This window comes from Ammospiza caudacuta, chromosome 3, assembly GCF_027887145.1.
Source record: "Ammospiza caudacuta isolate bAmmCau1 chromosome 3, bAmmCau1.pri, whole genome shotgun sequence".
Lineage (NCBI taxonomy): Eukaryota > Metazoa > Chordata > Aves > Passeriformes > Passerellidae > Ammospiza > Ammospiza caudacuta.
Window position 1 is genome coordinate 56223600 of NC_080595.1, and position 12522 is coordinate 56236121.

Genomic DNA, 12522 nt, shown 5'->3' on the forward strand with positions numbered 1-12522 from the left:
ATCTCTTCATACTTGTGCCACGTGGGTAAGACAACTGTGTTTTTTACACAAGAAAAATATCATTCCACTTAACACAGAACGAGAAGCAATAGGCACAAATTGAAATACAATCAAATTCCATCTGAATTCAAGGAGACACTTTTTCTCTGTAAGTCTGGTCAAACACAGGAATAGATTGCCCAGAGATGTTGTAGAGCCTCCATCTGTGGAAATATTCAAAAACTGTCTGGACACAATCCTGGACAACCTGTTTTATCTGACCCTGCTTGGGCAGTAGGGTTGGACAGGAGGATCTCAAGCCTCACTGGTTCTGTGACTCAGGAGATGCAGATTCTAGAAAAAGGTAAACACCTTTTGCATCAGAGCCCTCTCTCAGCTTGCTTGGAAGCAGAGTGCCACTGTCCAGGTGGCTGAGAGAAGTGATGATTTCTCTAGTTGCAGCCTACCAATATGGTCCTTCTCATAATTTCTTCTATCAGGTCAGGCAGCCACCTTCCCTCTTCTCTGTGTCCTGGGAACACCTACACCTGGAAAACATAAGTCCTGAGAAGATGGCATGCCATTTTTAACGTGTTTCACTTTTGGAGCAGCATCACCTCTTTGCAGCTTAGCTGCTGTTACATGGTAGTATAAGTTGTTTTCCTGTCAGAGAGGGATTTGTAGCCTGAAGCCTCTTACAACAATAGCAGTGATACTGCTGGTCATTTACTTTGCTTCCTGCTACTCAGCTATGCCACATCATTCAAGCAGACCTGCAGTGCCTGTAGAAAAGGAGGTACAGTACAAATAGGGCCTGGGTATTTTAAAATCAGACAATGGACACTTAAGCATTCATGCAGAAAAATGTTTTATTGTAGTGAAGTTACACAGGAGAAAAATGTCTCCCTGCTTCTGGTTTAAGGCTATGCTGACCCATAAAAGCACATTGCACTTCCAGTCATTTTTACAAGTTTATAAGAACACCTACTATTTTCTTTTTTGTCTTTTTTTTTTTTTCCAATTAACTATAACTATTTAAAGCTGGAATCCAGAATATTTCCTTGTAGGAGTTTTGGTTTCTTTTTTCCTTCTTGCTTTCTTTCTTGCTTTTCCTTTCTTTGCCTGTCCAGTTTATTTAGTCTAAAAGCACCTCAGGACACATGAGGGTTACTTCATACTTTCCCATGATGACCTCATAGGGCTCTAACCCCAGGCTCAGTGTACAACACTATGCTGCATAGTGGTCAGATCATTCCTATCACCAGCAAGCAGGAAGATGGAATGGCAGCAGGTACAGGGAAGAGCACTGAAGTGACCTAGATGACAGAATAGCTCTTCCCCCATTAAGGTAACTGCCAACCCACATTTAATGCAAAATATCAGCAGAGCACTGCATCAGCCTGGCAACATACACATGGAAAATGGTACAGGGTCTGTGACCATACAGAAAACAAGAAGAAGGTGAGACAAGTTCTGGACCTGCCAACCTTGTAATTGTCATTTGAGGAAAACAAACACAACACTGTTTATCATCTGCTAACTACTCTTCCCACACAACAGGTTATGTACAGCATGCTAACTTATATTTTTACATAATATACACAGGTCTTCACCAGCAACAACTCTTGTGGTAAAAGGATGTGACATGTCAAGCTGACTGACACTTCAGAAAAAAAGTTTATGCAGAGCTAGCTTATTCTTTGTCTCTTGAAAGTAAAATCCTACAAATGATTAGCAAGATGTCTATTTTTACAATATTCACTTTGTACAGTGCAAAGAGGAAGGACAGGCTTTTTATACATAGGACTCCTTAGCATACTGGATCTGCTCTACCTCAAAAACCGGCTGGCTGCACCTCCGAGCCACATATTCGAGTTTGTTCTTTTGACAAGACTCAGACATGGCTCTCATCCGGTAGACTCCTGGGGTCACAGGTAAATTTACACGGGAGTTTACTCCTACGGTGATGCTGAAGGTTTCAGTTTCCAGGTCAGAATCCTTTGTTGCAGAAATTCTGGCACTGCGTAGATCCCTCAGATCCATATGTGCTGTGTCCTGTGCACTGTGGCTGCATGGATAAGGCAGCAAAACATCCTGGTTTGACGCTGCTAATCTCAGAGTCTGAACCGTGAGATTTTGAGAGGGAACTTTAGCAGCCAGGCAGTTTTTAACAGCCTCTTCATAAGAGGGTGGTCTTCTAGGGTTTTTCTGGTCTACCTCTCTGAACACTTCATCAACCGACCTGAGACGGGGCCTTTGCTGATATTCCACAGGCAATTGCTTGTCATCATTACAGCTGCCCTCCTGGACAATTCTACAGGAGAACTGATCTTCTTTCTTTGTGAAACTGTCTCTCTGAAAAAACATGGGTTTTCCAGGCCCCCAGCTCTGGGTTTTTATTAGTGTTTTCCTGCGGTTTGCAAAAGAGAATGACATGGAATGCTTTTTGATCTCTCTGCTAGGTGTACTGCCGTCTTCAGTGGCCTTGGTGGAAAAGGACTGAGGCCTATTTAAAAAGGTTTTTTTGGGACTAGAGGGCGAAACTATGGGGGAGCTGGTGAAAACTGAGCCATCAGAGCTCTCCAGGGAGCAACTGGAGGATGTTTTGGGTAGAGAGTCAGTTGATAATTGTGAAGGTAAGCCTGCAAGACGTTCCTCCAGTGCCTCCATCCATAGCAGTTTCTGCTGAACTGGAAAATTGTCCTCACTTTTGTTTAGCCTTTGTTTCCTTATTGTGTCATCAAGGCAGTTCTGGAAGGACAGGTCTGACTCTGAGTACCTCCTGTCCATTGTGCTGATGTAATTTCTGAAATTAGTCAGGGAAGGGGCAGAGACATTTGTTGGATATCTTCTGCTCACAGTAGCACTCCTCCCTTTGGCCTGCTCCATTTCAGGGGTACAGGGGCTGCCTTCTGCTTCTGGATCTGGGCTGTCATAGGCAGAGTCATTCTGATGAGCTGCACAGAGTTGTTCTGTGGGGAGAAAGCAGACATTAGTTTTCGCTGACCACCTGAGGATGAAAGAGAAATACACATAGAGAGTTCAGAAGAGGGCTTCAACAATCTTGAACCCTCTGTATTTCCACAGATATATTCACATATCAAATTCAATAATTTGGCCCAGCAGCCCCAGTTGGTGATATCCCCAGCCCCTTCTCATACCTGTGGAGCTGTCTATGTGCTCTGGTGACTCCTTAACCAAGGCACAGGCAGGGAAGGCAATGTCCCCCTCAAATATTTCCATGCAGTTGTTTATGAGGAACTCCACCAGCACTGTCACCTGCACAAACAAAACAGCCCATTTCAGTCAAGACAGATTGAAAATTCTTTCCCCACCCTGCCGGCTATCTTTGTAGGAAGGACAGCACAGAGCACAGTGGCTTCTGCCAAAATCCTGGCTTGAGATCTAAGGGCGAGTCCCCCATGGGGAATAAGGCCCGATGCTGCAAACAATACAGACAAAACACCATCAGCCACAGCTTTGGCCTTGCTGCCCGAGGCCCAGGGGTGACAATGGCCACGGGTGCCCCTGGCCCTCCACATGCAAAGGCTGCAGGAGCTGTGCTGTGACTGTGGGGGCTGCAGGGCAGCTGCTGCTTTGCTCAGCACCCCCAAGGCCCAGGGGTGCTGCTGTGTTCAGCTGCTGCCATGGCCGTGGGATGGATCCCTATGGATGGCTCTCAATTGCCCCGAGGGAGCGGCTGCTCGGTGAGTCCAGCGCACCTTGTCGTTCATCTCCTTCTGCACTTCCAGCGGGAGCGCGCTGTCCGTGCCTGGGCTCAGCAGATTTGGGCCAATGCAGATGGCCAGGTTGCTGGAGTCCATCCTGTTGGTCTCAGCATTTTGGCTGATGTGGTGGAGCAGAGAGAGCAAGAGCTTGAGCAAGACGAGGTTTGGTCTCGGCAGCTTGTCAGCCACCCTGTGGGAACACAAACCAAATGTCACGTTAGTTGATGGTGCAGAGGCCTCTGCTTCTTGATTTGAGCAAGTCTCAATTAAACTTAGAGTGATACCACTTCCTCCAGAAAGGGGCATGTGTGTGCTCTCTGTATCTTTCAGAAATCCCCATCTGCAGCTGAGTGTGGGGTTAATTATGAGACCTTGAATTACAAGGTCTTGACTGAAAGGCAGCATTGCAGAAGTCCATGTACTGGCATAGATGGAATGATGCCAAGAGATGTCACTGGAGGCTTCCCAATGCCTATGGTTGTGCTGTGGGGCTTTCAAAGCACTCCCAGTCAGTCCCCACACCTACTGTTCCTGAAGAGCAAAACACGGTGGTGGTCTCCATGTGCCCGAGCTCACCCCCAGCAGCTGTGGAGGCCCCGTGTCAGTGCCTGTCCCACAGCACCGTGACTGTGTTAGCTGAGGCACTGCAGCCTCTGCCCTGTTCCTGCATTGGTGGTTTCATAAAGCAATCTGAAGTAACTTCAGGAAGTGCTGCTGCTGGAGCCCTCTAAACCAAGCCCCATGAAGCAATAGCAAGCTGATACAAATGACAGGCTTTTAAGTGAGACTCTTGATTTTGAAAGATACTGTTGGCCTCTACCAGCTGCTCCATTAGATTGGCACTGGTTGCAAAATTTCCTGGTTGAAAAACTTACTCTTTCAATTCTTCAATTTTTTCTTGCTTGCTTGGCTTCTCTAGAGCTTGCATCCATTTCTCATAGAGGTCAGCTGATAGGAGTTTGGAGGGAATATTTCGGAGAAAATCCTGCAAGGCCAAGAGATTTAGATGAAGTTTTGACACTATCCCCGAGCACAGAGAGAGTATTACTGTCACCTGGGCTCTAGCAGGCTGACTTGAGCTACCTGACCATCAGCACTGACAGAGAAGTACAATGCGCAAGTGCACTTGCACTTGTGTAGTAACAGGATCCAGCTTTCAGTTGCTTTTCCTTCGCTCACAAATCTCACTATTGCTCACTGGGAGGATGCTGAGCAAGAGAACAAAGTGAGTTCCCTCAGGAAATCAGCAGCCTGACAAGTAGGACTGACAATCAGGTAGAAAAGGCCAAATTTCCCTAAGCTTGAAGAATTCAGTCTGGCTTAGTTCTGGCTTTGGCCAAGAGTCCCACCTAGATCAGCTCAGAGCACTGGATTGATCCTGTGCATATTAGCAATGTCCTCCCTCCAGTGTAGCTCAGAATTACTCACCTTCAAAACCACTGCCAGCAGGTGCACAGATTTGCTTTTCAGATCAACATTCCCGCCTTTGTTTAGGTCCTCCTTCAACTCCTTTCGTGCTTTCTCATTGGCAGTTTTTCTGAATATCCCTTCAGTAGAAGGTCCTTTCATATATAATATGGCTAGGAGATCCTGCAGGGAAAAAATCAGGAATGGAAGAACAGTTACATGGATGAAGGAAGTTAGCAGATGAGTATTTAGAAATGGAATAAAAATTGTCTGGAGGTACACTGTACTGTGGTTAGTTCAGTATCTAGTTCTTGTTCCAAGTACATTACATGGGAAGTAGTCTTGATTTTCCCTTAATCCACCTTCTTTTTGAACTGATGAATTCCACTAACTTCACTGGAGCCATCCTTGCTGACTTTTAGAAGGCAGCAAGGGATGGCTTAAATCTAAGTTCACATTCCCTCTCTCACAAGCCAGGCAAATATTACTTAGCAGAGACAAATGCATGTCTATTGGGAAAGCCAGTTCAGTGGAAGAACTGTTACGAGACCATTTTTATTCAGAAGTTATTGTTTAGGTATTTTTTTGTGACAGTCCATAGCTGAACACTTGTTTTTCATGGAAATATAGAAATCCTTGGAAGTTTATGCTTCTGAAAGATTTATTTAAATTACTTATTTAAAATCACAGATGATTATATTAAGAAGCAGATCTTTCATTCCTGGTCCTGGATTCTCTACATTCCAAGTTACTTCCAGTGAAGGCTGGGCAAAACCTTCAGATCTGACTCTTTCTACATCTGGGATGGGCCCTGGGCTTATCAGGGGCGTGTATGTTGGGAAACACCAGTATCATCTCTTGGATGATGCAGCAGAAGTACTGGGTATCCTGCCTCACATTTAAGACAGAGGTATCACAGAATCATAGAATGGTTTGGGCTGAAAGGGACCTTAAAGATTGTCTTATTCCAACCCCCTGCCATAGGCAGGGACACCTTTCATTAGACCCAGTTGCTCCAAGTCCCATCCAACCTGGCCTGGAACACTTCTAGAGATGGGGCAGCCACAGTTTCTCTGGTTGACCTCATTACCCTCACAGCTAAGAATTTCTTCCCAATGTCCAATCTAACCCTGCTGTCTGTCAGTTTGAAGCCATTTCCCCCTTGTCCTGACACTTCAGGCCTTTGTAAACAGTTCCACTATAATGGTACCTCCTTACCTGGACTGGCTGGGGCAGTGTGTCGTCTTCCCCACAGATATGTGCCAGAGGATGGCCAAACAGAGGGATTTTGCCACCCAAGTCTAGCTGTCCTGAGGAATTTCTTTTGGTAAGGCTTTGTCTCAGAGTAAATGACTGCGATATCACCTTCTTTCTTTTCTTTGTTCCATCTGCTGCAAGTAAAAGGGAAACAAAAGATCAATTTAAAAATTTAAAATTTTTAAAAAATCCAAAACCCAGAGCACTATGTGGTCTTTCATTTGTGTGCAGTGCAGGGATGTATGTTGAAACAAACCAAACTGGGGGAAACTGAAAGACAACTAAGTGGTTACTAGGGAAACAACTGCCTAAACTGTAAAACTGTGGCCATACCCCTAAGGCCACCACCTTTCCTGTTTTGGGTTGGGTGCTTTTTACATTCTAGTCACTGTTTCTTCTTAGAGAGTGGGAACATACAAGGCACAGAACATTTATAGAGATTTTTGATATTGCAGTAGTTTCTCTGATAACTCTGAGGCAGATATACCGCTTCAGCAGCTGGCAATGACAACAATTTTCACTACATGCTCTGGTTGTGCCCCTGCCTTAGGGCAGGAGTAGAAGTAGGGGCTCCTAGTTTTTGACCTCTTTCACAGCCTGAAAGGAAAACATGTGGCTCCAGCTCTGCCAGCTCTGCAGCCAGCTCTAATGACAATACTCCTAGAGCTGGTGCTTGCCCCCCCGCCAGAGGAACATACTTGCTCCAGAGGATGGGAGCATCAAAGTGCTCACTGGCTTCACAGTTAGAAATCTCTTAGCATGGGTTTTGCATCTGCTTCATCAAGAGGAGGGCCAGGAATTTTAAGAGGATAGTTGTATTGGGGTGGGGTGTGCCTTTTTCCCCTTTCACAAACAGTGAGAGAAGGAACCTTTTGTGAAAAAGATTTCTAAAGGATTTGCCTTCTGCAAATTTGCAATTAATGTCATGCCTTCTACTCCAAAATGAAGTTGTCTTACCCAGATGAGAAATTCTTAAGACCTCTCTTTGTGATTTAGCATAAGCTCTTGGTAGGTAGGGGTTAAAAAAATTTGAGAAAGTCACCTAACATTATAGTGTAATTTAAAATATTCGTTTCTGATACTCTTAGAAACTGATCTGATATGATTGTCTGCTCCAAATCCGACCCTGCCCTATTAATGGTCTGCTCTGGGTTGTTTACAGCTGCTGAGGTTTTGCATGGTGAGGAAAAACAAGTGTTGGTGCTGCTGCCAAGAGGGTTTATTTACTGTGGTGTGCAACATCTGCTACAGTACTCAGTACTCACTTGAACTGCCACACCTCAAAGGCGATGCTTGAGTGAGAAAGAAACACATTTACTTCCTATTGCTACCAGGGAACGGGAATACAAGACCTCTGGCACTCAGCACTCTGCCAGTGAGCATATAGGAAGCAGCTTGCAAATGAGTGGCATTCCAGGGCTTAAGCCCCCTCCTGGGTGCGAACTGTGGCTTGCCCTCCAGGAGGGGGAGCAGGCAGTTTCGGGTGGTTTTGCACAAGTGCCGGCTTGCAAACGTTATATAAGAAGGCAGTTCCTCAGTTTGCTTTTGAAACTCACCGTTGGAGAGGCAGAGTCTGTCTTCAGTATCTGCTGGGACTGACAGAAGACATTTCTTGGCATCAGCCTGCAAAAAATATGCTAGGTTACAGAGCTGCCACAGTAGTGAGAACCACCAGCAAATTGCTGCAGCTCCTCAGAAATCTGGGGAGGCTCTGAGGAATAACCAGACAAGCCCAACACCTGCTAAAGGTGTGCCTCAGACCAGGACTGACACTGCCTCGCTGCCTGGTAGAGGGGTCTGTGTTAAACTCTGCAGCCAGACACCCCAGTCATGCTGGCAGGTCACAACCCTGAGCTCTGTCAAGCTGCACTTTTGATCCAGAGAAGCCATAGTCGGACACAGCCTCCTTTTTTGTGTCCTCCCCGGCACTGGAAATTTCCTTCCAAACTCCTCTGGGGAGCCTTGATGGCTTTGAAGCCTTCAAAATCCCTGAGCAAAACTCCTGGTGAGCCAGGGGAATGAACAGACTGCCCACAGAAATGCCCTGCTCCCTCTGCTCAGTGCCGCCCAGAGGTGCCTTTGAAGAGCTCTGCCCGTTCCTGGGTGAGGGTAGGCAGCCAGCGGCTGCTGGAGGAGTCACCCCCACTTTGCTAAGGTATCTCACACAGTACCCACGAAGGATCCAGGAAAATGTAAGGGCTGCTTACCTCTGTCTGGCACTCAATCAGACTCTCCATGTTCCCAGCATTGAGTGTCTTTGACTAGGCAAGAAAACAAAGACACTTTGAGCAACTGAATCCCACGGTTTGGAAATCAGAGCTTTTCAAAGTCACTAGGTTGACAGAGCTGAAATAATTAAGATACTCACAGTATTACAGCTGCTTAACACTTTCATTAGGAGTTTGATTGGAGGAGCTCTGGACAGTCTGGTTTCCTTCAGTCCTTTTGTTTGCCTGTTTGTTGAACAGGGAATGGACAAAGAGTCTTGTAAAACTGCACCCTGCTTGGCTTTCTCCTCTGTAAGCCAATCTAGCGTGTATGATCCTGAACCAGCAAGATCTCCCACACAAGGAAACTATAAAGCCCTTCTCCGGAAGGTCATTCAGCCCTGCTGCCTCCTGATTCAAACAAAATAAAAGCAGTTTTCCATTTTTAATCCATGCAAAAAGTGAGCAAGTGGTGACAGCTATGTATGGTCATTAATCTGCGCACCCGAGGCTGAGCAACTCCGTCAGCTCTGCCCATGAGCTATGCTTAGTGGGTGCACCTCTCCCCCATGTACTTTTTTGTACATCTCTGTGCAGCTGCATCTGAAGCTCTCCACTGATTTCAACCATGATGCCACAGATTTTTTCAAAGGCAGTACTTACCCAAGAAGTGAATCCAGCCAGAGCTCCTTCACCTCCCGTGAACTGCAGAGGAAAGGAGAAACAGCATCATTCCCCACTGCTACTAATCCTTTGGACAGAGGCAGCGACTAAACAGTGCATACTGCGTGTACTGCCTTATATATGCAGAAGGGGCAGGTGGAAATTCACAGGCAGGAAGAAGCATCATGGGGCAGGACCGAGACACTACCGAATTTCTGGCTTCCTCTTTCCTTTTAGAGGAGATGCTTTTCTGGGTTTTCCCCCCCCTTAGAGAAAAAAAAAAGAAACTCTGGTAGCTGTTATGGATGGAAAAGATGAGACACTTGCCAGGTAAAGGTTCCAGCTATCATCACCAGCATGAGGTGAGATGTGCAGAGGGGGCTGCAGTGTGGGCAGCTTCTCTTTACCATTAAAGGGCAGTGGGTACAGTCTGTCCTTTGCTCAGACTCATTAGATTTGGCAGTTCTAAAATGCACTGCCAGATCAAGCTACACTAAGAGCAGTGAAAACAATGGGGTGATGGAATAGACAAGATTCAGAGAAATGTTTCTTTATAACTTTTTTAAAGCTAGTTGCAACAGTTTACTGTCTACAAGCAGATGTAGACACACATTTTGTCAGTACTAAGTAGTTCTTGAGAATCTAGTTACTGGACATTTATAGACAAAGTGGTGTTATGTAGTAATTTAGTAATGTATGACAATATGTAATTAAAAAGTCTTGTTTAAAATAAATCTCAGTAAGACATATTTGTGTGCACATATTAAAATTTGATTCAACCAAAGAGATTAAAAAAAAATCTAGGAAAAATCTACCTCTGCTTGTACCATTCTGTTGCTGACTGCCCCCCAGCTTGAGCATATCAGGAATACAGCACTCGCTCTACCAGGCCATTATGAAAATTCATTAAGATTTGATGTTAAACATATGATATTATTTCTATTGATTTATTGACTGAGGTAAATTACAGCCCTGTTCTGGGTGCCAGTCTACTGATCTTATGAAAAGGAGGAATTAAGGCTGAGAGTCAAGATTGGGAATTCTTCAGTAGTGGATTTAGGTGGAAAGCACCCTTGTAAAACTGTGGCCTTTCTGCTGCTTCCCTCGTGGATGCTCTGTTTCACATGTGCAGAGGATGGAGCTGTCTTAGCACTGCTCTTTGCAGATGCATGTAATGGCTACATCTGCTGCTGAATTCACCCTCAAAGCCTCTTTGTGTAGCCACATCAGACCCAGCCAGGGTACTACTGACCCTGTTTCATGCAGAATGGAAAAGGAACAGAGGGGTGATCTCAGTTTGACTCTGGCAGAAATCCAAAGCACAAATTCACTTTTGGTTCGATAGAGATGTGTCCAGAAAAGCAAATGGAGACTTGCTCTGTTTTTGTGGGAGGAGTTGCTATAGGTCACCTTTTAAGTCCTCCTGAGGCCCATCATTTCCACGCTATTGTAGTGGCACTGGTCTGGTGACTTGTTTAGGGCTGAAACTTACAGCAATATCAATCAACTAGTCTACAGCCCTGTGCATTTACCACTGATTTTTTTACTCATTGCTCTAGCTGATTTTTTGTTAATTATCAGTCCCACGACATTTGTAATTTCTCAACTAAATTCCATGGGCTGCTGCACATGCTTGCAGAAATATTGTCACCCTATGTCACTTTCTCCTGAGAATTTCTTTTAAGGATCCTTGGCAGCTGCAGCATCACTGCTGATAGTTTCAGTGGGATTCCTCAACAAGAAAGATCTATTTTTCATTACATTTGTTAAATGTATATCCAAACATACCTGTCTGTTAAGCATCTTGGAGGGGTCCTATGCAGTTCAATTCTGCTTTCCCCTCACTTCCAGCACTCTGCACAGACAAATACATCTGAGCTCAGTCTGTTCCATGATTAAGACATAGGGTTGATCTGGAAAATGTGTGACTTGTGAGTTTAATGGGTGGTGCTTAGCCAGGCCAGAAGCTCAGATTACAGTTCTGGCACCAGCTGTACACAGAGCACTGGGCTTTGTGTTTCCCAGGGGACAATACGGTAATGGGTGATGTATTGGTAGCACATCACCAGGCTGTCCACTGGCACACACTGCTGTATCTCTATCAATTAGTTCTTATCCATTAACAGTTGTGGGGATATAATGGCTGTTGTATGTGGAAGGTGTGTGTATAGGCCTGCCCATATGAAAAACAATTTGATTTTTTTACCCTCCTTATATCATTCTTTATTTAATAGCTCTTTTATGGTGTGTGTCACAAACACTTAAGTAATGCCAAAATTACTTTAGAGCAGCCTATTTTGTTACAAATAAGCAGGGATCCTGAAATGCAATGGTTTGGCAGAGTAATTGTATGGCAACACAGAGGGAATCTTGGCAGTTTTTGTGAAAAGCAGTAAGGAAGCATGTGCTGATTCCTGCCAAGCACCACAGAGCTGTGTGCAAGCTTCCAGGGTCAGAAGAGCTGCTCTCACACCTACTTGCCTGAGCAGCTTCACAGCTTCCCCATCAGCGTGGAAAAGGCAACACAGGTGTAGGCCCCAAAGCCAGTCTCCACCCTGAATATTAACAGAAGAGGCCTGTCATATGAGGTGTTTACAAGTTAAGTTCCATTATATGAACAACTTCTCTCCCTGAGGAGGCTGATTCCATCTCTACCTCCCAGTTCTGCTTTGCAGACTTGAAATTTTTGCTGTGGTCCATTCCTCCCTCAGTTTGGTACAGATCTTACAGCACGATGCATCAGAGCAATGTGTTTGTTGTACCAGAGCCACTGCCCTGGGGCAAGGAGAACAGATGGCAGGTGCCTGGGGTACACCTGGAGTTGTTTGCAGTCAATGTGTTTCTCCCAGTCAATCCCTGACTAAGTGAATGCACTGTCCTTCAAAAACACTGGATGTTTACACAAAGATCAAGGCTTGGGAGAGGCAGTGGATTTGCAAGGGTTTTGTAGGACTAGCCTGTGTAGAAGCTCTTCCCCTGCTGTGCACCTGGATGCTTCCCTCAGTTCTCCTGAGGTGTTCTACATTCACTGGAAAGAAAGCAGGAGCAGGGAGGTCCTGCAGAGCAGACAAGCCTGGGTGGATCCAGCCCTCTAAGGACTGTATTTGCCCCTTGAGGTGTGAACCATTTTCCAGGACAACAGTTTGATGCCTCTGCTTCCACTGGCTGATCCCAGCCAGCCCCTTTCTCCCCCTAGACCATGGCTGTTTTTGTGGTCCACTCCCAAGCCCTCAGCCCAGCCAGTGTTTGGAGAGAAGGCTTATGTAGCACTTGCTGCAAAC

At 45.5% G+C, this 12522-nt stretch overlaps 1 protein-coding gene across 1 annotated transcript; it reads right to left on the reverse strand.

Annotated features, from left to right (window-relative positions):
- Window positions 1–862: 862 nt before the first annotated feature.
- TAGAP (T cell activation RhoGTPase activating protein) lies at window positions 863–9334 on the reverse strand. Its single transcript, XM_058802252.1, has 10 exons — window positions 9242–9334; window positions 8740–8824; window positions 8579–8632; window positions 7928–7994; window positions 6333–6505; window positions 5136–5297; window positions 4583–4692; window positions 3702–3897; window positions 3141–3258; window positions 863–2951 (listed from the first exon to the last, which is right to left on the reverse strand). The coding sequence occupies exons 2-10, from the start codon at window positions 8764–8766 to the stop codon at window positions 1774–1776; spliced, it is 2085 nt and encodes a 694-aa protein (XP_058658235.1). The 5' UTR covers window positions 8767–8824; window positions 9242–9334; the 3' UTR covers window positions 863–1773.
- Window positions 9335–12522: the final 3188 nt, after the last annotated feature.